The sequence below is a fragment of the Scleropages formosus genome, chromosome 18, assembly GCF_900964775.1.
Source record: "Scleropages formosus chromosome 18, fSclFor1.1, whole genome shotgun sequence".
In the NCBI taxonomy this organism is placed as follows: Eukaryota; Metazoa; Chordata; class Actinopteri; order Osteoglossiformes; family Osteoglossidae; genus Scleropages; species Scleropages formosus.
The window spans coordinates 13409784-13435574 of NC_041823.1; the positions used below are offsets into that span (position 1 = coordinate 13409784).

Sequence of the window (25791 nt, forward strand, 5' to 3'; positions counted from 1 at the left end):
GGGGGGGGGGGGGGGGGACGACGACTACAAACTACAGAAAAACGAATCCAAACGAGGTGTGGTGCAATTTCATTATCGATAATGGATGAAAATTAAGTTCATGATCATAGTGACTTAATGTCATGTGCGTTCCCTCCTGGTCTGTGCTGTGGTCGTCTGCGGTCGCGTCGGCGGACTGCGGATCTCCCGACGCGCTCCCTCGTAAAAGCGGACAGAGAGACTTCAGCGGCGTCGCGTCGGCTGATCGCTGCTCGTAGTGTTTTATACGGTGCGCTGTGGTACAGAGCATCCAGTGAAAAACTCAGCCGGAGCGGTGGAGGGGGGGCATAGCATAGGGCGGGTTGGGGGGGGGGGCATGGTTATAGACAAGATAAAACTTGTTCGGCATTTGAGAGATCAAGGGAGCACAAAGCAGAAGAGAGCTGCTGTTAGTTTTAGTGTCCCCGCGAATACACGTCGCCGACTGTAAACTTTGCCCGCAGTTGCAAAACTTACAAAGCTTGATCACACATGAGCATCCCGCAATTGCAAGATATATTAACGTAACAATAAAGCAACATGTTTGTGAAAATAGTTGTGTGCTTCTGGAAAAGAGAACCTGTATTATGCTGAAGGGAAGTGTGACCTTGACATGCCTGTTTTCCTTGTCGGGAAAAAATCATTCTGTAACCCATGTACAGTATGTAACTGGTAGATTACTATGGGAAAGGCCTGTCCATCACACCCCCATCCAGTAGCCCAGTGTTTCTGGAGTCTCTGTCGCTCAGGTTCAGATCTGCTCGACGAGTTACCTTTATACTTTTCATAATTTGTGTGTGTGTTTATTACTAAGTTGCTTAGCTGACACTTTCATCCAAGACAACCAACAATTGTACTGCAGCTATTTACAGCAACCGTCTTAACAGTCCTTAAGTCCTTCTAAGAGCTGTTTCCGTTTTTGTTGCCCAAGATCATAGCCAAGTGTCTATTTCTGGGCAGCACATGTGTCTTGGGCCATATTTGGATGTTCTGTTTGCAAAATTTTGGGTAGACCATCATTATTTACATTTCAAAAAGGTCCTCATAATAAGATGGTTGCAAACAGCCAAATTATTCTTTGAACAAAACATAGTAAAGTGTCTAAATTATAATGGTGGTACTTTGTTAGAGTGCTTTTATTGGGCATTCACATACGTTCATAGGGCGAGGGTTTTGGCTCTTTGGGATACGGATAAATGTTATTGAAATTGTTGGCCTAAACTATCTGGGAATCTATCTGGAAATATCAATACCACTCAAGAAACATGATACTGGAGTTTGACACTAGTTGAGTGTGTGATGCTTGCTGCACATCAGCAAATGCAGATGTTACTAGAAGCTACTTAGTGCTTTGGGGTTAAACAATGTCATGTCTTTGTTGCCTCTTTGCTGGCATTGCCTACACATGCAAATACCCATAAAAGGTTAAACTCACCTAGCTGGAAGAAACAAGGTCCTCTTCGCAGAGAACTCCAATTGCTGGTGTCAGACTGTTTCATCTTGATCCACCAGCTGCCAGCTGCGAAAGACGTTGCTGACAGAGATGAATGGAGCTAGATACAGCACGGGGTCAGTGGATTTGATGGGCTTTACATTTTATGCAGTAGAAAAGCTACAGAACAAAACATCAAAACATCCTGTTGTCTGCTCCATGCGTACTGTTTTAAGATTTTTGAAGTGTTTTCAATTCCTGAACCCATATACACACACTCAAACCAGTTCTTTCTTTTTTTGCATTTAATTGCAACAGATTTTACAGCATAGTTAAGTTGTTCCCTCACAACGAAAATTATTTGTATAAACACTATGAAAGAACATAAACCTGTAGTCACTTAGCATTACTTTCATGCTATAGATTTTACTTTTGTTTTGAAATTTTTTATTTATCCAGTATTTATCTTACTTAAATATGTTTCCCTTTTTAAGCATGCGATAATTCAATGGAAAACGTTTTCTTTGACATATTTTCTCATTATATTGCTTGTTTCCTATGAACTTAAAACATTAATGTAAAACGAAAAATTCTTCTTAAAACATAAATTCAATCCTTGTGTAATAACTTCTCACTGGCACTTTGTTTCATGAAGCTAGCTAAAATGAATCAGTTAATCGACTCAAATAAATGAATACCATATGCTGTTTGTGTTGGCTTATTTATATTACTGCACATTTTTAACTGACAGTTATAAAGTAACAGGTATGTCACTAGATCCGTGTTATACTGTCAAGAAATACAATTTTTCTCTCTTCTGTATACATTTTGCTTAACATTTCCAGCAAACAGGTGCCTGGTATGTTCTACGTTATTCTGAAGGTTTTACTTATAAAACCCATTTCAAATGTTAACAAAGTTGACCATAATGTAAAACAAATTCTACAGAATTACTCTCACAGGTGTGACTATACAGTGTGTCTTTGACATATTATAAAGGAGAAAAAAACCTCTTGATGGGACACCGTTTAGTTACGAGCAGATGTTGATATATTGTCCTACAGCGACGCCTAGCGTCTAGTGTAAGCGTTATTAGAGAAATCTGAGTTAACTGCTTTGCCCTACCCAAGGCACAGTGTTTCATTTTGTAATGTATCTCCATAAAATGTCTCATTTACTTTCGTACAAATCAGAGGTTCTGAATCGTTTTATGAAAGCAACAAAAACGTAATGTAAGTGCAGGCCACAATGCTGGGATACAAAATACGGCTGTTTCAATAAGCCTGTCTATCATGGCGACCGCAAAGGACATCAGACCTCAGTGCGGGAGCTTTTGTTCAGTGCTAGCGGTGCACGGGCAGGTAGAATCATGGTCCAGAATAGGCAAGGGTCGCCGAGGTTTGTGCACCGGAACAGGGGAATAGCCAGAAGATGGGGTCCAAGAGACGATGCAGAAGGTCCGAAGCCAGGAGAGCAAAACAAGGGGCACATGGGGTAAGCACAAGGCAAGGAGGCAAGGAGGCAAGATCGCAATTCACTGTGTAGCTGTGGTGGCTCAAACGAGGTTCCACAGTTCAGTGCGTTTGGGGGCCTTCCTTATGTAGCCCGCCCCTTGATCTGCTGCTGGTGTGGTCATCCGGCACAAGGGCGTAACACTGTCAAATGAGAGCTACACTGGATTCAGGAGTGAATTTAAGGGCAAGAAAGCATCACATCATAGCATGTACATGCTGCCGAATTTTTAAATTAATTAAACTCGAATTTAGATGGAATACCAAAAATGTGCTGCATTTTCTAAAAAGTTTTGATTACCACACACACACACACACACACACACACACACTGTCTGAACCGCTTGTCCCATACAGGGTCACGGTGAGCTGGAGCCTAACCCGGAAACACAGGGCGTAAGGCCAGAGGACACACCAGTCCGTCACAAGGCACCCCAAGCGGGACTCGAACCCCAGACCCACTGGAGAGCAGGACCCGGTCCAACCCACTGCGCCACCGTGCCCCCCCTTGTTTTGATTACCAGCTACTTAAAAATACATTTACATTTAAATTACATTTACACCCAGGGCCTTAACACTTAATATTGTGAGCCTTAATATTGTATAACTTCAAATTGTTAGCACAGCACAGGCTGTCTTTTTGGGTGAAGGCCTACAAATCTGACTGTTTAGTGCATGACTATAAAATAAAGGTGTGCTTACTCTTGAGAAGCTTGGGCTCTTGGTTGAAATGTCTCAGACAAGTACCACTTTACTGGCCAGAGACACACTTTGACGGCATTGTGTTGTCCGACAGCCGTGTGCCGACCTGACTGCAAGAACCGAGGAAAGTGTGTGAAGCCAAACCAGTGTGCCTGTCCATTGGGATACAGCGGGCCCACCTGTGAAGACGGTATCCTCGTTGCGGCACCTCTGTCTGAAGTATTAGCTGCTCAGATGTCCCGGGGTTGACATATTACCAGTATTGGAAGTTCTCTAATAGATACAAACTGGTTAAATTCCTTTAAGGAGAGGATTATCAGAATTATCAGCTGTTTAATATCTTATGAACACAGAGATCTGTGAATATTACAGGTGAGAGTCTCACTCATTAACCACATGTCCAAGGCAGAGTTGTAGTTAATCAGGCTACACCCTGCATGGGCCACCAGTCTATCATAGAGTAGCCACACATAGTAACTAACACATACAGGTGATTTAGAGTCACCAGTTCCTCAGAAATTCAAATCACTGGACTGTGGGAGGAAACTGAAGTACCTGGAGGAAGACCACTGGGACACAAGGAGAACGGACTAGCGCACACGAATGGAACCAGACTTGAACCCATGATCAAACAGCCCAGGCGCTGTGAGGCAGTAATGCCACCTGCTCTGGGATATTTCTGAAAAGGCTTGCTCGTTGATTTACCTGTTTAATAAATGTAACAAAAAATTCACATATGCAAATTAAATTTGTCTATATAATAGGTAAAATTTAAGCTGTTCTTCTCAGTTAATCATGATGGATCATGTAAAAAAAAAAAAAACTGTCAGGTCGAACTATCACACTTGATTGTGAAACTATGTGGGGCACAGATGTAAATCCAGCAAGAAGGCTTTTTATAGTTCTTTGTGTATTCTATAAAATGAGTTGTGAACACTGACCACTCCTAGCAGTCTACAAAGCAGTGTGCCTGAGTGGGGGAACCAGGGTAAAACCAAACATCTGTGTCTGTTCCAGTGGCTTCTGTGGCTCCCAGTGACAGAAGAGTATTAGCTTGTCTCCCTTAAGGTAATCAAACCTTCAATTTTGATGCAAACCATTTTAATCAGTTGTTGAGTTTAAAAATGCACTGAGCATGGCAAAAGGGTTCCTTCATTTATTATGGTCAATTTATGATACATATCAATACCATATAGAAAAAAGTATTTTTTCACATGTATTGTAAAAATTAAAATGAATAACATGATACACTAGCTGAGGTTTTTTGCAATAGAAAAAATACTGTTTTTTTTTTTTTTTAATTTATGCATCTACCTTCAGTCACCTGGAAACAAGAGTGAAATTGTATGGTGGGGCTTGGCAGCAGTTTCAGTGTTTTTGAAATCTAACAGAAAGGTAAGTTTTTATAGTCTTAGACTAAAGAGAAAAGATTCTCAACATTTTCGTGTTCTGCACACTAAACATCACAGACAAGCCTGAACTTTTGATAAATCTATCAACTGTTGTGATTTATCTGGTGGTAATTCTAGATAAATCTATGATCACATCCCCAACATATGTATTTCAATTCAAAGATTGCGTGATAGTTACAGAAATTCATACTAATCCATCTTATGTGACAATTACATTGGACTACACAGGATGCATTGTACAGAATGCTCAAACTAACCTACTTTGACATAAACTATAACACACACACATCGTCTGAAACCACATGTCCCATACGGAGTCACGGGGAGCTGGAGCCTAACCTGGTAACACAGGGCGTAAGGCTGGAGGGGGAGGGGCCACACCCAGGACGGGACGCCAGTCCATCACAGGGCACCCCAAGCGGGACTCGAACCCCAGACCCACCAGCGAGCAGGACCCGGCCAAGCCCGCTGCAGCAGCACGGCCCCGTTAAACCATAACAATGTAACATAAAACTAAATGACAGATGTGGAGTTCTAAAATTTCACAGAAGTTATGGCTCATTCTGATTTGCAATATCATTAGAAAACTGAGGTTTCATTAACTTGTTTACTGCATGCCAGTTAATTCAGTTCAAACCAAAGCAATGTGGTGTGTGTTTTCATATGAATAAACTACGTACGCATGATAGACGCTTCAAAACATACCCATCTTCACCCACTTCACAATTTTTGTGACATTTGTACTAAGTTTCATCTAAATTTGGAGTTAGTAAAATCAGCCTTTGATGCATTTATTTCTTCTGTATTATCAAAGAGAAACAAAATTATGACATTTTCAAGATAACAGTACAAGAAACCACTGAAAGTGCTGAAATGACATATTTAATCTGACTGCATTTATACCACAAAGATTACATCTTCAAAAAACAATTACAAGAACAAAAAAATGTGCCTATATACAGTTTTAAGTTTCTTCCCATCACTTCACAATACGTTACTGAAGTGTCCTTTTCTAATGGCTGATGATAAAACTGTAGTATGAAGATGAAAAAATACCCTTTTTACACATACTGAATGTGACTGAACATAATCCTGTACAGAGAGGCAGTTTTCAACAGCAATACTAGATATAAGTGCATATCATGCTGCACTAATATAGTGCAATGTTATGCCTGATATAGAAGAGTATGACAGGCAACAGTTCAATAACGGTTGATTGTGGATTCCGGATTTGTACATTTTTACACTGAAATGCAGTGGAGCCAGGGTGGTAAAGCTAAAGGGAACAAAAACGTTTCAAGGTCTTAAAAGATGGTATTTATTACTTTTGGACCACTGTAGATGGAGTATAGCCTTCTAATGGGTCTTATCCTGCTCCTTCTGTAGCTTCATTTTTGACCAAAATGTTCTGTGTTGTCATTTCACGGCCAGGAAATCTCTGTCCTCTATACTTCCAGAAGAGAACAAATGAAAGACAGACCAACTATACGGTCACCATAGCTTCAAAAAAACTTCTTCTATCCTATGAATGGCAAAGTGGAAAACCGCAGAAAGAGAAGGCAGTTATGTTATAGTCTGCAGGTTTTTTTTTTTTTGAAGGCCTTTGTGCAAAATAATAGAAAACATGAGGAAATGATGTAGGCTACAATTTGTTTTCGCTGACAGCCATTCATCCTGTTCCATTATTTCCTTGAGATTTCATGTTCTGTGGCAAATTTGCCATCTTTCACAGTTCCACATGTTAATCCACGGTTTCAGGAAACAAGGCAAGAATGGAGAACATCTGTTGCGAGTCAACTAGGGATTTAAGTTCGCGGTGCATCCCAGGATGTTACATGTCAGCATCACCATCATAGGCCAGAGTCAAAGGTTTTAACCTGTTGTTTTGTCGTTTCTGTGTTTTCTTTGGCTTTTTGCTGGGGAAAAAGAAGACAACCAATTTAAAAATATTGGTTACATGTAAAAACAGTTCAGCGTTTTTAATATAGATACATTTTTCAACTTTAGGTTCTGGTATTAAAATGAAATCAAAGGGGCAAAAATGAACATTTGCATTAAAAAAAAAAATAAAACAAGAAAAACACATAGGACAGTTTCCTCGAATAACATTATATACCCATAATAAATACATGCTTCATTCCACCATTGTTAGCATTATTCCTGAATGGTTGACTCCTAGTACTTACCCATTTATCTATCACACCATTCATTACCTTTAATTAAATACCTATATGTCTGAAAATCAGACTAATTCCTGTGGCAGACTTCTAGAAAAATAAGGTACAAATAAAACAGACCAGCCTAAAGGATTTTTGTTAGACAAACTACCTTCAATATTACAGCTTTTACAGTTAATACAATTACATGTGTATTAACTGGTCCAGAAAGACAAACGTTCAGTTCATGTGGCGTCTGATCAGCCTTCACTTAACGAAGACCAGCGCAAAGGATTTCTTGTAACAAACACACCATGTAACTGCAGCTTTCCCTCACAACTTTGCATATATTTGCATAATTAAAACAGTCATAAGGACTTTAGTGCCAGCTGCACTAAGGAATAATAAAAGATAACATAACGTGACAGATGAATAGCTGTGAGGTTGAATGTGTCACTCTAAATGTCAGTCATAAAAAAGAATGGAATGACGGGAGTAAGAGAAAAATGCTGCATGCACAGCTTTGCAATACATCCATCTAGTCTGCCTTTAGAGGGTAGTGTGGTACTAAAAAGGGCTGCTCAGCTGAACTGGAAATCTCACCCATATTTGTAAGTATTATTCACAGAACTGTTTGGAACAGCTGGAGTAGGTAGGATATACTGAATGTGCAAAACCATAAAAAATCAATTAATTTACCTGCAGTCAGTAAAAAAAAAAAAAAAAAAAAGAAAAAAAAGTCACAGTTTGCTTCCAATATTCCAGAATTCCACTAGAAGTTTCCACTGTTGCCCAAGAAAAAATTTAGGATTTACACAGTTTTGATGTATTACACTAAGAAATGACATAAGTGGCTATAAAGGAACTAATGAAGGGAACATTTTACATCTAACTTAGCAGAGGGCAGTCCTCTGACAGTGCACCAGGCCTCAAGGGCCCAAAGAGGCTGTTTAGCACTCTGGGGTGATTTGGGGACTGGGGGGGGGGGACTTCCTGCTCACCTGCACCAGCGACTCCATGTAGCTGGCCAAGCGGGACATGGGACAGCAAGTATCACAGAGTCAGCAGCAGCAGCGAGGCCACACCTCCCCCTACCCCTAACTGAGGGGTACGCTAGGCTGCTGGCATTCGGGGCAGGTGAAGGTCAACTCTTGGATGTTTTGCCCCATCCAGACCACTGTACCGCCAGAGGGGTCGGTGGCAGGAACAGAACGGTGGATTGCCCAGTAACTGCTGTTGATGGCAGGGGAGGCAGCAACAAAGGAGTGTGGGAGGGTGTGGGAAGTTGGGACACGAAATGGATGAGATGCCAAATGAATAAAATCAATAAATAAAGAAATAAATAAGTCGTAATGGAATGCAGTGTGCGGTGGGTCTGTGGAGATGATATTAAACAAATTAACTTACCAAGCTAGGTAGATCATAGATGCTATAAAAATGAGCAGCACCAAGGCTCCTACAGCTACACCATACACCCATGTCTTGAGCATGCCGTCTGTAAAGAGATAGGGTGTTTTCATTTAGTCCTAGGATGACAAAAGTGGGGTGGCAGCTCTATTCTATACTGGCTGAGAATGAGAAATAAATAAATTCCACCTTCGGTTATTTATATACATGCACTCACTCACTTTCATTGACCACTTATCTTGGTATCCTGGTTAAAAATAAATGCCCCTTGCTGCGTCTCAGTTTTTCTCAACACTCTTCGATTTAAAATATTTCTGCTGATGAGGAGATTTTTGGAGTTTGGCAACACAAGTTCTGCATTGAGTTTAGACAATTTTGAAGAGGAACTGGTGACGAAAGTTTCACCTGGACCGAAAGGCTGCAGAAACCAGGCACGGCCAAACTTCCCAGGCTGCTCGGCTGCTGGTTGCGTGGGGTCAACAGCTCGACTGGTCTTCACGTCGCCCTTTGTACCTCCGGCTGCAGGGATCTCCAGAACAGGGATCAGGGTGCACTGGTCCAGAAGCCCATCCGATGTCATGACCTCCGTGTATCCGTCCTCACACACACACACGCCCACCTGCATGGTTGCGGGAGGTAATGTGATGGCTCATGCTCATATAGAAATACATCACTCAGTGGGAAATTTGAATGCAAACATACTGTCAAAAAACATATAGAGGTTCTGATCGCTGTGTAGAACACTGGTTTGACTAGCGTAGTAATAGCACTCAACTTCTACAAGTGAGCCGCTTAACTATGAACTGAAGGATGTTAATCTCCAGGGAAAAAAAAGAAAAAACGGTTCTTTGCAGTTCAGTGCATCAGGAAAATTCACGTCATTAATTTCTAATAAGTTAGCAAATCAAGCTACACACACACATTTTCAGAACCGCTTGTCCCATACGGGGTCACAGAGCCTAACCCAGCAACTCAGGGCGTAAGGCTGGAGGGGGAGGGGACACACCCAGGACGGGACGCCAGTCCGTCGCAAGGCACCCCAAGCAGGACTCAAACCCCAGACCCACCGAAGAATAGGACTGTGGTCCAACCCACTGCGCCACCGCACCCCCACCAAATCAAGCTACAAGTTTTACAAAATAAATCCATCATTAAGTGTAGAGGGAATAAGTGAATAAACGATAAACAACCAGCACTCCATTTGGACTACTGGTTGGTTACTTTTAGGTTATTTTTCATTTTTTAAAAGCATTCCAATGTTTATAAATCTTCCGAGCCTCCGTTACTGGTAAAGGCACGGTATAATAAAAGATCGCATTCCACGCAAAGAGAATTCCTTCCTGAAAGTTCAAAATCAATAAAGCGGTAATCACGGAAACTCCTCGTGTCTCCCATCCACGTTCTATTATGCACAAACACACACGAACACACGTTGCACACAGAAGCACTGAGATGCGGTGTCAGAACAGCACTCCGGGGTGATGGCACTGAAGGAATCTTGGCTGCTGAATTTAGGGTGACATGTGGCGCTATTTAAAATGCACTACCCTCAGAGTGCAGTAAGGGCTTCCATTTCGGATCATAACAAGACCAGGGCCGTAAGATGTGACGATATTGTCTTTTAGTAAAAGGTGCCCCCACGTGTGTTACTGTAGGCTGCTTGACATCAAGTAGATAATAAGAAAATTGTCTTTCCACAGCGGTGTCCGCCACATGCTGCTCCTGCACCTTACCTCGCTGCAGTAGGACTGTGGCTTGTCACAAGGTGGGTCACATGACCTGTCCGTTACTGGCTTGATGCTGACTGGACATCCACCTACAACAGTCAGCAGTCACTAATGAGAGCAATCTATAAATACCAGAACGCTGCATAATAGTGACATGCTGCTATCGACTGCATGTTGGGATAACTATTCATTTTGTAAGAGCAAATGTAGCTATTGATGGATTTTGAGCGATAACGAGAGCAATGCTGAAAATAAAATCCCATGACGGTGGGTTTAATGCATCTTATGAACTTAGAACGATATCACTCATAGGTGTACAGGGGAACAGTGATGACAGCAACGGCTACAAAAATACCTTCAGTGACAGCGCAATGCTGTGAACGGTGTTCTAAAGCGATTTCATGATCTGTAGAGCACTTTCCAATCCAAACCTAAATCTAAGGTGGAAATGCTAATCTAAAATAGGAGGTTTGAAACAAAATTATGTAAATGTGGATGATAACGCAAAGAAAATAATGTAGAAACAGTATCAAAGTACCCGTGACATTTAATCCATCAGAGCGTTGGCACCACACAAGTCGCGAAGATCCTTGCCACTTGCCCGTCATCCACTGGTATTTGTAACACTGCCCACCTGTGTTGGATAAAGAGCGCGCTATGAAGACTCTGCAGAAGCAGTTCACTTGGAAAAAGGTGGGTGAGACAGCTCATGCCCTCTACACACACTGTACACCATCTTCACGCCGAGAGCAGTTAAAGGGACTCACACACTGCCTGCACAACCACACTGCTGAGAGAGTGCAGTTTAGACTGCCTACAGAAATCATACAGCTTTCCTTCATTCGTGCGTCCCTGTCAACCACATCTTTTGTGACTAAAAGTAAATCTGTCACCTGCTTTAGCTTGTTGTTTTTAAAACACTTGCACAAAAATATTGCAGTCATGTAGCTTTTTCTCATGGTCACTTTGTACCATTTAGTGATGCGGCCGTAAAACCGTAGCTCCATCTAGTTTAAACACCACTGGGCTATGGGTTCTAGCTGTTTTGGTGCTGAGAAGCTGTAGGGGTTAGAGAAATTGCCACCACACACACACTGTCTGAACCGCTTGTCCCAAACAGGGTTGCAGGGAGCCAGAGCCTCACCCAGCAACACAGGGCGAAAGGCTGGAGGGGACACACCCAGGACGGGACGCCAGTCCATCACAAGGCACCCCAAGCGGGACTCGAACCCTCGACCCACCGGAGAGCAGGACCTGGTCCAACCCACTGCACCGCCACACCCCCTCTGAAATCGTCACCAGGCTTTGAGTATTTAGAGGCTGAAGGGACTTCTACAGCTGTGCATGCGAATTTTGATCTGCTGTGATGCTATAAAGATGCTACATGATTTGTTCGTATTTTCGGTCACATCTCGGAGATGTGTCTGAGACTCACCTATACATGGTCGAGTTTCCCAGGCCTGCTCTGGGCACTGCAGTAGGTTCTCGGGCTCTTGGGCGATGACAGGCCGTGAGCGCACCTGCACGGATCCCAAGCCTTGGTCGACGCCATTTACGCAAATGGTCTGGCAGGAGCTCCAAGGGCTCCATTCCATCAGGTAACAGTCACCTAACGAAGCACACGTTGACCGTAAACGCGGAGGTCAAAGGAACACATTCAGCGAGGCAGACGTCTAAGTTTCATACACAACTCGTTTGATTACACATTCCGCTGGCACTCTGTCATGTTCGGAATATGCTGATTAAATCAAACCATTGATTTACTGATTGGTCAAGAAAATCCAATTTCAGTCTTTTTCACTTGTGTTCCCAGGGTGTTCCCAGAATCCTCTTTGTCTTTGCTAACTTTTTATAACACACGGAGCTGGGTCAAAGGTTCTGCTTCATCCCATCCTTAATGGATTACATTACAGATCAAAGACGTAATATAACCCAGTTACACAACACAATTAGATCTCCAGCAGTAGATGAAATTCTATAAATCTGAAGAATTATGAAGGATATAAAAAGATTAATCTCAAACAGGGTGCACAGACTGATTGCATAGCAAAGCCACTTCATAAGCCTTTTAAACTGAACCCTTCAAGGCAAAACTAATGTGAAATGAGCCAGAATGTGTCACTGATCAGTAATTATTAAACAGCAAGTATGTTTTTTTAGTGGCACAGTGAAGAAGTCAATAGGGAACCCTTTTCAATTCCACACACAGAGCACGGAGATCTGAACATTGCCATCATTACGCAAACTTTTAAATATAAAGACAGCAGCTGAGTCATGGTGGGAGTTTACGAGGCAATGTGTTTACACTTACTAACCTAACTCACACACACACACACTTTCAGAACCGCTTGTCCCATACAGGGTCACGGGGAACCGGAGCCTACCCGGCAACACAGGGCGTAAGGCCGGAGGGGACACACCCAGGACGGGACGCCAGTCCGTCACAAGGCACCCCAAGCGGGACTCGAACCCCAGACCCACCGGAGAGCAGGACTGCGGTCCAACCCACTGCGCCACCGCACCCCCACCCTAACCTAACTCATAAGTAATTTTTAGTTGTATAAAAAGATTTTAGAAATTTATAATCTTATAAGACTATGGCCTAGGCAAATTATTAGCAAGAAGAATTATTTTAGAACATCTCGAACTGTACAAAATTGCTGTATAATATGTTATCTATTCCCACCTCCAAAGAGATAATTAAAGAGGAACAGTAATTCAGATTTTTCTTTCACTGGCTTGCGTGCTGACCTTCTGTGATGTGTCTGTGTGTCTTTGTGTATGTTTGAGTGATTTAGAGAGAAATAAAAAGTGTGTGCCAACTGCCATGCCAACACCTGCCACATCTGGTTACAGGTTCACACAGAATCAGCCCCAGTAGACGGAGAGCAGCTGTAGTTCTCCCTGGTGCAGTGTCTGATGGGTGTGTGAAACAGGGCATTTCAGCATCAACAGGGACCGGGGGGGGGGCGCAAACGTGAAGCCAACTGCGGGGCTGGCACTGGACAGCAGGTGGCGAGATGCAACAGTGAGGTTCGAGCCGAGAGCTGTTGCTGGAACCTGTGAGCATCACCTCTTAAAATAGCACCTGCTTAACATAGCTTTTGTTCCAGTTTGGCACCTTTGTCCTGAAAAGAAGGCAGATGCACACACTGACTGCGGCAATCCAGAAACCAAAGCTATCATAATCAAGGGATCATAAAAGATTCTGACAATCTAAGCGATGTGACTTTAATGCAATAGCTGTCAGCTGGCCATCTCCTCTAAAGCTTCATACAAAGCAAAGTCAAACTTTTTTCTCCTTTTCAATCATGGTAAAAACTATGCAGCGAGAAAGTTGTTTTACATAAATATGTTTGAGTTTCATCCATCATTAACAATTTAAAAAAGACCAAATAAGTATTGTATGTAAATAACAAAAAGCCCCACAACCTTAAAATTTTACCCTTCAACCGTTTGGTGGACATTTTTCCCGAATCACTTTGATTTCCTCGCATATGGGTAAAGCAGCAGAGCCGCAGTCTGAACGAAGAACTGGCAACCTTGGGTTTGCTAATTTACCAGGTGCCTGTAACTACAATGCCACCTGCTGTCCCTTCCACAGCTTTGTGCGTTTAGCTGAGCACAACCGTAAGCAGAACTCTGCTAGCTGGTGCTGGGTCTCATACTTGGGCAGGGCACTGTGCACATCTCCTCCAAAGTGAATTGCTTCTGTCCATCCACAGCCATCTCCAGGCCTCCGCAGAGTTCCTCTTCCACCATGCTCTCCTCTCCATCCTGGGAGCCGTCCGACACAAAGCAGGATACGTTCCGTTGACGGAGGCCCTCCCCGCACGTGGCATCCTGAGAAGGACAAGCCAGAAGCAAAATGTACTTTTCATCGCAGTCAGGTCACCATCAAGTCCTTGTAACCCCATCAATTGGAACTGTTTACGGAAAAAATCTCCAAATATGCGCATAGGCTTAGAGGCTGTGCCTTGTGTTACAGGCTTACTGTGAAATGTTTTCAGTGTGCTTTATAAACCCTGAATAATAGCAATTACTCACAATGTACACAAGACATAGCAAAACGAATAGCACACAATGGACCAAGAGTATCCTATCATTCTGTTCCAGTCACACACCTAGAACACAGGCTTCTTTCTGCTTTTGGGTTCGATTATCTTCATCAAGGGATAAAGGCCTTCATTTTCTCTAATTTTTGTCACTGAGTCTTCTGGCATGTGCATTGTATGAAGCTATTTGTACTGAGGAGTACAAGAAGGGTAGAAAGACAAAGGTAGGAGAGAAAGAGTGCAAAAGAGGTACATGAATTCTCTTCTGACATGAACACACCTGGACCCTGCACTCAGACCACGGACTATACTGCCAGCGGTAGCAGGGCTGGACGGGACAGGGCTTCCACTGCTCCATCTCTGGAGGGCAGGGCCGGCCGTCACCCTGGGAAGGCTGGATCACCTCCCGCCTGCGCCACATCTTCCCTAGAGGGCAACAGAAGGGTTTGGTGTTACTTACTGGCCAAAGAGCTGGAAGACTGGTGCAGAAAATATCTTCCAGAAGCTGGTCAGATCTTGAAATTAACCTTCTTTGTTAAGTGGACCTTACTGCCCTGACTTTGTGGATTACAGTGATTTTGTTAGACGAGCACAATAGGTGAAACAGAAAGTCGCTGCAAACCAGTTGCTTTATAAGAGCAGAACTTTGTATCTATCGCCTGAGTCACTTACCCGAAAGCTTTAACAAATATATAGCTTGTTCTTAATTAATTAATCAGAGAGAGTGAAAGTGTTTATTTTTATTTCTTTATGAATGCATTATTAATTTCAATCACTTAATCAATAAATCAAAGCAAAAGAAAAGGCATTTGAGATACGTCAAGTGATGTTAAATTACAGGAATCAAATTTAAGAAACAATTTCCTTTAAGCAATGTAAAACCAACCTGAAAAGTTTAAAAGACTTCCTATGGCCTTGTTAGCAGGGGAAGTGTTTGCAGGTGTTTGTACAGTGCGGTGCCACAATGAGGTCACTCGGTCCAACATGCAATATCATCCCGAGTTCAGCTCTAATCAAAGTATGTCAATAAAGCATGATTCATGCTGAATTTTTTATGGGTTAACACATGAAAGTTTAAACGCCTTGCCAGTTGTTCCCACGGAAAAGCACACACAATAAAAGCCCAGCTGCCTCCCAAAATGCAAAACGCTGTACAGCTTCATTTGCAAAGCTCCTCGGAATCAGCTACTGAGCCGTGACTGACTTTCCTTCTGTTCCACTTGTAATTATGTCAGCTCATGTGACACCGTGAGGCGAAACGTCGGCGTTAAAAAGGCAAGAATCTGCAGCCCTGGGTTTCATATCCAGCAGCTCCCACCAAAGGCTTTCGTTCTGTGCTGGACTCAGTAATAGCTCAGCATTGCATAGAGACATGACAGGTCTTATCGGCTGCCGGTTCCTTCCAGCACGCTGGGAGGGAGTTGCTCCCACAGCAGGAGGGAGCAGCCCCCATCCCTGAAGCCCTCAGGGCAAAGTGTCCCTTCATTAGTGAACCGACTCGCTTTTCCCGCGCTGATTTACTAGGGTTTGACACACAGGCCTGAAACGTTGATAGCGACTGCTGCGATTCCACTGAGACTTTTCATTTCGGCGAACAGCTGGCTGTCAGTGGAACACACTCCGAGATAGCATTGCAGAAAGAGTTTTAGTTAAATTGGTGAAATATTTACATATTTTGCTTGGTGCATGGCTAATATATCCTCCGTTGTGAAATACAGTACTTCACTGAAACGATTTTACGCCCAAGTTTCTGAGTCTAAAATTCTTTTTTGTCTATTTTATTTCATCGCACGCATATTGTTTCGTTATGTTTGAGTTTGCCAGGAGTTAGTTGTCGTTCGCTGGGCAAAAGCTGAGAATATGTTCTAAACTGACAGAGTCAGTCGTGTGATTCACTGGGATACTACGTATTAGGCATTTTTACACCATGTCACAATAATGTGTAGGGGGACACTTACTCTCTTTGCTCACTTTTGCATTTGAACAAAATCCCTGCTTTTCTGACTGATAGGTTTATTGTAATAATATGTCATAGGACATCCGGCATGATTAAAACTACATTCCACAGTTTGATGCAAGAGTGGTGGGTGCATCCTACCTATGAGTCCACAGGTCTGGGAGCATTGGGACCATGGTGACCAGTCAGAGAGTTGGCAGTTGACCGGACACTCCACCACACAGGATGCATTCATCTGCCACTTCTTCTCCAGGCCCAGCTGCAACAGGGAACGTCTTAATTTCCGTCAGTTACCTTGAGCACACTTCGCGCAATTCAGTATCCTCCTCTAGGTCTGAATAAACTCAGTTTCATTCCATACTTTGTTTGTCCCCCTGGGACCACCAGTCCAGGTCATTATGTATGCTGGTTTTCAGTCTCCATTCTATCTGCCAATAACCTCAGTGCAGAAGTTAAACTGGATCACTTAGGGAATTAATTAGCTCAATAAAAGACTTAAGTGTTTAGGAGGACTGAAAATCTTTACATTATTTACAAGCCTGTGGGAATCAGGACCCTAGCTTGTAAACCACAGAGAAAGGCCAAATATACTAACTCACCCTAACTTTAGAGTTTTATTGCTTTCCTAGCAGGGAATAATTAATGCCTTAACTAAGGGACAGGTGTGCTATTACTTTTTTCATAGTTATTGTGGGACATATTTTTATTTATTTAATTTATTTTTTAGTCATATATGACATATACATAGCACATATATGCATCAATATAATATTTTTGGTAAAATGGCCTATGTCTTCTATGCTGATGTGATCACTTAAATCTGAAAAATTCTTACACCCTGTTCCTCGTCTTGCTTGACATGAAAGGAAACTAATGAAATAAATCACAACACCGGCCATAACAACGGTCAGACAACAGTACCTCCTCGCAGAACTTGAGGTCGACGGACTTCCCATCACTGCGCACACAGTCCAACAGACGTGTTTTGATGCCATTCCCACACACAGCCTTCTCACTCAGCTGACAGGTGCTCCAGTCTGGGCACAGGGGAAGAGAGGGTGGTGGGGCATGAGGCAGGGGTGTAAAAGGAGCAGGACAGAAGACAATGAGCTGTGCTGGAAGCAGGCACCCTACAGAGCTGGGCAGGGACTCGGGCACCTTCCACACCTGCTGAACAAAGAAGGTCAGTTTTCTAACACTACAAACTGTCATTCAAGCAGAAACATGCTTCTGCTGTCTGCCACTACATGGAAAATAGCAGGTGACTATTATATGAAGGATAATCGTGCCGATGGCCTCCGAGGCCTCTGGAACTTTGTATCTTGTCTCAGGTCACAGCAGAACTGAAACAGTAATAACAGTGGGCCTAAGACATTGTTAAGTAAGTCTGCTTAATGTAAAGTGTTCTGGGGTTGCAGGAAGATGCAGAGAGAGGAGGCACAGATGCGGTGTGTCCAGAGCGCATCAAGCACCTATCCTCTGAAGATGGCTGAATGTCCCTGTCTTTTAACAAGGGTCTAAAATGGTTGTGGCTGTGGCCCTGAAACTTGCATTACTTTAGGATACAGACACTGCAGAGTCACGAGGAAATAAGAACAAGAATGTATTGTGTTTTATTCCCGATGTGCTTGTTTTACTTTTATCATACAGGCTTAGTCGGGTAACTTGTGTTTACTTGCTTTAGAGAAAAGGATGTTTCCCTTTTGTTGTTAACTGCAGAGTACTTTCATTTGAGAACATGTCATCGGTGTGATGTAAGTATATCAGAATCAGAAGGAGTTTTATTGGCAAAGTGTGCTGATGCACAAAAGGAATTTGCTATGGTTCTAGATGCTTCCAGTATTTACAGACAACAAACAGCTGTCACAGAATTGCAGAAAAAAAATAACATATTTACAGAGTATACAAACATGAGAGTATGAATGGTAGTGTAAGTACAAACAATTTAAATGAATAATAAGGTAATTACAAAAAGTGACTGGGTATTGAATATTGCGCATAAGAAGTAGGGGTAGCTTATATAAAAGGTCAGCACTGGACAGAAGTTATTATTGCTTATATAGTATCTTTAAACTGTGATTTAAACTTTAGAGCTGCAAGAGGATTAAGCTGGTGTTTTGCCAGTGAAAATGTTATAGGTGCAGTACATCAACAATAGTTAAGTGTTATATAGCTGCTTTGTCTACACCAAGTGTTCCAGAAAGTGGTGTCCCTAGTACTACTCTGCTGAGGACATTTGGTAATATTTTTTTGGTCCCCAGTACCTGAGAAGTTATTAAAGTACTGGTTTATAGTTTTGCCTGTGGTATAATAAAGCTGTTTCACCTATGATGTCATCCAGGTTTGTTACCTGTGATGTTATAAGTGTAGTGGTAGCAGTTCTTGTTCAACATGCAGGCCTCAGACTGCTTAGAAACAAGACATTGTTTCCCCATGCCTGGCAGCCGAACTGGGTATGCCATCCGTTCTCTTCTGTTGAACCCATTGCATGGCTGAAAAAGAAGAGGTGGATTGTCAACACAGACTTGTCTCAATAAGTCCGCCCATTTACGTGGTAATGTGAATGACCACGTGTAACTAATACGTGTAAGTAGCTGATAGACAAGGTTATTTCTAGCACACGTTCATGGAAAATGTACTTTGAGATGGAAACAAGAAATATTCAGAATAAATTCATTCCTAGCAGGGGGATTTTGGATAAAACAGTAAATACAAAATCAGCCTCAACATCAGAGGTTTCCTCAAATCTCCATTTGCCTATAAGGCATGCACTTTATAACTGACTGGCAGTAAAAGTTAGTTTGCATCTTTCATGTGGCTCAGCAGCTGATTAAACATGACCAACGATTTGACTGGTTACACTTCTGTATTCTTGAAATTTCTTTGGTTCATAACCGTCTTGTCCTGAACTCATCTATGACTCAGATGTTTTTCAGGAGCCGATTAAAATGGCTTGTTCCAAAGTCAAGCTATTTCTTGGACAGAACGGCTGTCAGCTCCCAGCGGGATATGCCACAGTCACGTTAATGAGCTTCTCTGGCAGAGCTGAAGGTGGAACATTTACGAAAAAAGCAAAGAGGAAAAACAGGCTGTGCCAATGGGGCTTAGAGCATTATGTTCACCTTATGCGCATCATAGCCACAGCAAAGCTTTGAAGGGCCACAGGGCTCAGAGCTTGATGATCTGGGTGTAACCCGGCCACCTACCATGCTGTTCCTCACAGACAGGCAGCCCGTTGAGGCCCCCGTGAGACTGTAACAGGTGAAAAGTCAGAGTGTAGACTAGTATTGTGCTACCTTGTGAACTTTCTTTGCATCAGGGTAAAAAAAAACACAGAGCCCAGCTGCGAAACATTGAAGGACCCATGAAACGACTCTTCCCAACCTAGTCCAAATGGACCCCCATTCATTTCCCATGGAGGACCATTCCTCACCAGATTGCAAAGGCTCCAAGGCCCCCAGCTGGAGAGAACACAGTCCTCAGGGCATGGCAGACGGCTCTCCTGGGCCCCAAGTGGCATCTCCTCTGGGTCACACAGGTACTCCTCAACTGCGTCTACAGGTCCATCGACCGTGTTCTGCATACATCTGCTCAACAGTACCGAAGGGGCTCCAGTCAAGTCAAATGTCCTAATATCCTTTCAACCACAAGTCAATGAGAGCAATTTTCCATTCATGACCACACAGCCTCTTGGATCTGAGGAGTTACCTGACTTTGCGAGTTTGAACCCCCTCACCACAGTTCTCCTTTAGGTCTACGTTGCTGACCTTCCAGAGGCTCCAAGGTTCGGCCACCCAAATATACTGGCTGCAGTCACTCACACAGGGCACTACCTCATACACCTGTCACACACAATACATCATACTGCGTCAATAATTATTTAATATGAAGGACATACATGCAATTTACTCATAACAAAATCAGCCTGTTGTAACATCAGCAGTTTTGCCTTTTTGTGCAACACAAATACATGCACTCAGTGTTGCAGGTAAAAATACTGGGAAAAGTTATATAGCTAGTCATTTCTTTTATTTCCTGTCAAAATCATAACTGAAAGAAAGAAGATTTTCACCTGTGCCTGTGGAGATTCATCATGTTCAAATCATGAAAACACAATGGTTGACAGGGAAGAAAGAAAAGAAAAAATGGTTTAATCCTTATATTAAAGCAACTGATTGCATTGGTTTTTTGTTGTTGTTTTAAGTTTTTTGGATGTAGTTGAAGGCAAATGTCAAATAAACTTGTCCAGCCTAAAAATAAAACAAAAAAGCCAAGTATAACAAAGTTTTTTAAATTTAACTTCAATTAAATTTAGTCATCTTGTTAAAGATGACACCCTTCTAAACTCTACCTTTTTGCATTATTAATCATTTTTGTGCTTAAATATTTGCGGCATGTCGGGGGTGCGGTGGCGCAGTGGGTTGGACCACAGTCCTGCTCTCCGGTGGGTCTGGGGTTTGAGTCCCGCTTAGGGTGCCTTGCGGCGGACTGGCGTCCCATCCTGGGTTTGTCCCCTTCCCCCTCTGGCCTAACACCCTGTATTGCCGGGTAGGCTCCGGTTCCCCGTGACCCCGTATAGGACAAGCGGTTCTGAAAATGTGTGTGTGTGTGTATTTGCGGCATATATTGTCACTTAGAAAACAGAGCCCTAGATATACCTGTTTCGAATTCGTTGCACTTTAACGTTTATTCATTTAGTTGAGGCTTCTGTCCAAAACAACTCAAAATTTTAGGTTTGTATACAATGTCACGTATAATACTTAATAATTTGTACAACTGGTTAATTTATGCTGGATCAATTTATGGTAACTATCTTAATCAAGGGTAGTAAAGTAGGAGCACTTGGATCCGAATTCTTCGAGAACAGGCTATAGCTGCAACATGTATACCGCCTGTAGGCACACATTGCCTTGTACCTGACTGACGTGGTCAAGTTTGGGGCAGGGACGACCGCCGTTGTAGGGCTTCTCTCTCAGCCACTTGGAGCGAACTTTGACCCCACTGCCACACGACTTGCTGCAGCGGGACCAGTTGGACCATTCACTCAGTTTACAGTCCGATGGGCAGGGGATGATGCACGCCTCCTCGATGTACCCTTTGGCAGGGAGAAAGTGGAGGGAGCTTAAGAACACAGTCTATCACTCATTAGACACTGCTGTTAAAGGCATGACAGGCCAAACAGAGCACACACATAACGCGAACTCTGCTCGATAAATCCATGCACAGCCAACTCTTGTTTTCCCTCAGGCTGAATAAACCAACACAAAGTAATTGTTAATCCTATGTTCTGCATTTCAAAGTTTTTTTTTTGTTGTTTATTTAATAATTTATTTATCTATTTAAATGAGAAAGGAGGCAGATAAAAGAATTTTATTATTCTGCTTGTTACAGTTTTTTTTTTTTGCACAAACTGCATTTTTTTCATCTTTTTTTTAATCTAGGAATACTGGAGAATTGCGGCTTATTCCCTGTCTGCATGTATTCTTCTGTACTCAAGAGGCTGTTGCTGTGTTAAATCACAAATAACCACTTTTCCATTTCTTATTACATGTCAAGCACAAACTCACAAGGTGAGACCAAACCTGTGGTGGCAATTTAATTAAAAAAAGAAAATTAAAAAGGCAGAGCAAAGAGCGGCTTCTCCCTCGGCACACAGATTCTAAGCAAAGAGCTGTTTGATCACAAATGTCTGTTTTTGTAGTATTAATGCCAACCCTGCAGTTGGAGAATGGGCTTTGTAACATAAACTTTTCTGAGTGCCTTTCCTCTAATCATAGCTTCAGGGGAAAACAGCCTCATGCTAGTATGGCTAGACATTGTGGACAGTAACTGATTGGCCTTATTTACCTTGTTTGAAAAAGACTCTTCTTGCCTGACTCATGGGTTTTACAGTGGATAATTTAATCCCTCGGTTTAGCTGTCAGCAACGCCCTAAATTTGAGCCAGTGCTACTTGCACAATTGAATTGCCCCATATTTTCAAGTGAAAATGCAAACGAATATACTGTGTTGGGGACAACAGGCTGGTCCAGGTAATGTGAAATCATTACCGAGTGGTAGTTTAAAATCACTGGTCTTTTACTGCCTTTTGTGCAGTGCATTTTCCACCATTCTTCCAACAGTCAAGAGGACATTACCCAGCATGCAGTATGATGGATGGTGTCATGGTGATCAAGAATGAGCGCAACGGTAAGAAGTTGCTAACTGTAGTTTAAAAGACATGTTCCATTTCAGCTGTGATCAGTCCCGACTCTAAGTCAGTGCAATTCATAATTCATAAAAAATTCCAGCATAATATAAAATTTGGTATGCTTACATGCCTTTCAAAAGCATTTAGGGTGTTGATATCTGTGTGTGCAGGATTCTTCTCGGACAAAAATGGAACAATAAACACTGACTAAACATTCTGCTTAAGGTTCTCAAGGTGCATTTAATAGGCATATTTCTTTGGAGAGCAACACATTATTTTTTGCCTTAATCCTTTCCTTTGAATTTTGCATCCGAAGAACAACACTCGCTAATCTCCGCAGCAGCCTGGGGTTACCAGTGGGCTGCATGCCAGTTTGAAGGCAGCATCTCATCTCCTGTTAAATATCAGCCTACAGACACAGAAGCTTGGACACTCTCCATCTCTGCAACAGCAGTGTGATCCTATCTTGTTGTGTCAATTCAGGACTGGTATGACATGGGAAACAGGTATCTGACTTATTCATGGAACCATTTGGTCCTTCATGCCTTAATGCTTGTGAAATGGCTTACAATTTTACACTTACTCACTTACACAGCTGGAAGTACACAAAATCAAGTTAAAGACTTTACTCAGGAGCAGTGGTGCAGTCTAGAGTGGGGGGGCAATACTTGGTGCCCCCATGTCCTTTGTACTTTTGCACATTCCTCACAGATTTTATGGTAAGTGCTCATAGGCAAAAATTTTGGGAAGTGCCTTTTATTAAAACAAACTAGGCTGCACTAAATGCTTGATTGAGAGCATCATTGCATTTTCTGGACTTGGGATTTTAACCATTTGCATTTGGGTCACACATACAATTAGGGACCACATCCCATGCTTAAAATTCAGATTAATGGAGTTAGACCCACCATGGCTGTTGCAGCGGGATGTCTCCACCAGGCGGCCATTCTGGTCATAGCATGCCATGGCCTGATAGCGGTAGCCCTGGCCACACTCCTTGACGTCACCCTGGACTCTCATCCCAAGGGTCCCCTCCACTCGGCCCTCAGGAAGGATGCAATCTGACCACTCACCCACAGGCTGGGCATTATACTTATTGCATGGGCAGTACTGGATCTCACTCAGGGGGTACATCTGGGGGTTCCTACACTTATCCTTCTTCTTACTCTTCCCTGGAGACAGTTGAGGAAACAGATGAATTTGTTCACAGTCATGCATCCATCCATTTACAATAACAGCATGTCCTGGTCTGGATCAACATAATCCAGAGCCTATTCCAGAAGCATCTGGAAAAGGCTGGGAGTATACGCTAGATGAGATTCCAGTCCACTGCAGGACGGCCACCCATACACAAACTAAGAGCAATGTAGCATCAGTAATCCACGTGAACCTGATGTATTTGGACTGCGGGAAGAAACCCAGGGAGATATAGGGAGAACATGCAAACTCGAAACAGACTGAGTGGACATTGAACCCACATTTCCACCCAGTCAGTGTGAGGCAGCAGGACTACTTGCTGTATCACCATGCCATCCTAAGTTCATCATCAGATGCTGGCAAATTCAATTTCAATTTCATTAACTGCATGTTAAGCTACAACATAAACGATACGAAAACAGATATATTGTCACTTGAGAAACAAGACAGTGCTTACTGGTGCTACATGTAACATTAATGCTCTATAAATTGGTAGAGTGGTCCAAAAATATAAACAAAAGGTTCCACATAGTTCAAATGTATGGATATGAGCCCTTCTTACCCACAAGAGCCCTCTTCCGTGTCCTTACACCCACACAATCTGCAGTGCACTGGGAGAACTTAGACCAGTTGGTGAGCTGGCAGTCATCCTGGCATGGGAGCTGGCAGGGCTGGGTGATGGCTGGCATAGAGTTGGCAGACTTCAGGCACTCTCTGATGTCTGCTGGACCACCATCTTGCCTCCGGCATGAGATGGCTGTGGAGTCCACAGCAAAGGCACAGAAAAGGTTAGAGAACTGGGGTATGCAGTGCTGTTTGAAAGTATGTGAACCCTTTGTCTCCCTTGTGCTTTACCACAAAAAACATTATTTAATCAAAACCACTCTTTCTCATGTGACATAACACATGTGTAATTACCAGTTCCATATGTTGGTTTAGAGGAAATGATGTGTGTTGTAGAAAAACAGAAGTATTACATGTGCAAAATCATCTGCAGGAACATGTGTATCATATTACATAACTGAACAAATGTCATTTCTAAAAATTACAGATATTGTCTCATGAATATCACATGAGTAAATTTGTATATAAACATACAACCTCTGTTGTTTTACACACTTACTCGAGTAACAAAATATTTCTACTCGGTATTATAACGCTAATCTTCCGGAAGGCTATATAATCCCATATAACGAGCAGTGTATCTCTTTGCCTTTTAACAGCAGGTTAGACATTATAACTTTGGTATGTTTTTGTATTTGTACCACAGCAAAGTGTTACATTATAGCTCAGCCTCAGGCAAACACAGAGTTGCTTGTAAGCAGAATGATGAGCTGTTTTTTCTGATGCATGCACTGTGCTCCTTTCAAAACACTCGAAAGCATCTTGTTAAATCTCCTCATGATGAGCTATGAAGTACACTGTCAACACAATTCACTCTTTCAGTAAATCTAAGGGCTTGGTTGAACTCACAAACAAACATTAATGGGATTTTGTACTTCATTCCAGTAAATTAACCTTTGATGACTTCTGGTACGATTCTAATTCCATGTTTTCCAACAAGAGGAAGACTATTTCATCTTTTATTTCACCTTTTTTTTTTTTTTACACAGGATTCACTTCTAAATATTTAAAGAGCAAAAGAACAAGTTATTGTGGGAGCTACGCACTCTCGTACTTTCCATGAAAGGCCTTACTGAAAGGTTTCTTAAGAGATGGCATTGTCTTGCAGTTGTCTGGATTTGGGTACCTCTGGTTTGCAGGCCTTGACCGCAGGTCTCCTGTGCTCCAGGACTGTCCTGGCGAATGTACCAGGGGACCAACTGACAGCGACGCCACTTGTGCGTCTTCCACCTGCAGCGGAGGACACCTGAATGAGGCTCAGGGTTCCTAATGATATCTTCATTAAAGATAACTATGCAGCTAATAATAATATATGACACAACAGCAGAAACTGCACTGGTAACAGCAGTTGTTGTAGTAGCATTAGTAAGAACAGAGATGAGTATAGTAACAATTGTGTCTTTC

General features: G+C 42.6%; 1 protein-coding gene across 1 annotated transcript in view; it reads right to left on the reverse strand.

The window, feature by feature from the left end:
* Positions 1–6299: 6299 nt before the first annotated feature.
* The window catches only part of thsd7ab (thrombospondin, type I, domain containing 7Ab), a 91626-nt gene continuing 72134 nt past the window's right edge, over positions 6300–25791 (reverse strand). Inside the window, exons 13-30 of the mRNA XM_029260070.1 lie at positions 25514–25617; positions 24326–24520; positions 23475–23738; positions 21294–21472; positions 20450–20455; positions 20086–20219; positions 19811–19964; positions 18728–18869; positions 17299–17414; positions 16519–16636; positions 14701–14846; positions 14034–14208; positions 11801–11974; positions 10904–10999; positions 10372–10454; positions 9044–9257; positions 8639–8726; positions 6300–6991 (exon numbers count right to left, since the gene is read on the reverse strand). Of these exons, the coding sequence (XP_029115903.1) occupies positions 6907–6991; positions 8639–8726; positions 9044–9257; positions 10372–10454; positions 10904–10999; positions 11801–11974; positions 14034–14208; positions 14701–14846; positions 16519–16636; positions 17299–17414; positions 18728–18869; positions 19811–19964; positions 20086–20219; positions 20450–20455; positions 21294–21472; positions 23475–23738; positions 24326–24520; positions 25514–25617 (2473 nt within the window). The 3' untranslated portion in view covers positions 6300–6906. The remainder of the gene's footprint in view (positions 6992–8638; positions 8727–9043; positions 9258–10371; positions 10455–10903; positions 11000–11800; positions 11975–14033; positions 14209–14700; positions 14847–16518; positions 16637–17298; positions 17415–18727; positions 18870–19810; positions 19965–20085; positions 20220–20449; positions 20456–21293; positions 21473–23474; positions 23739–24325; positions 24521–25513; positions 25618–25791) is intronic.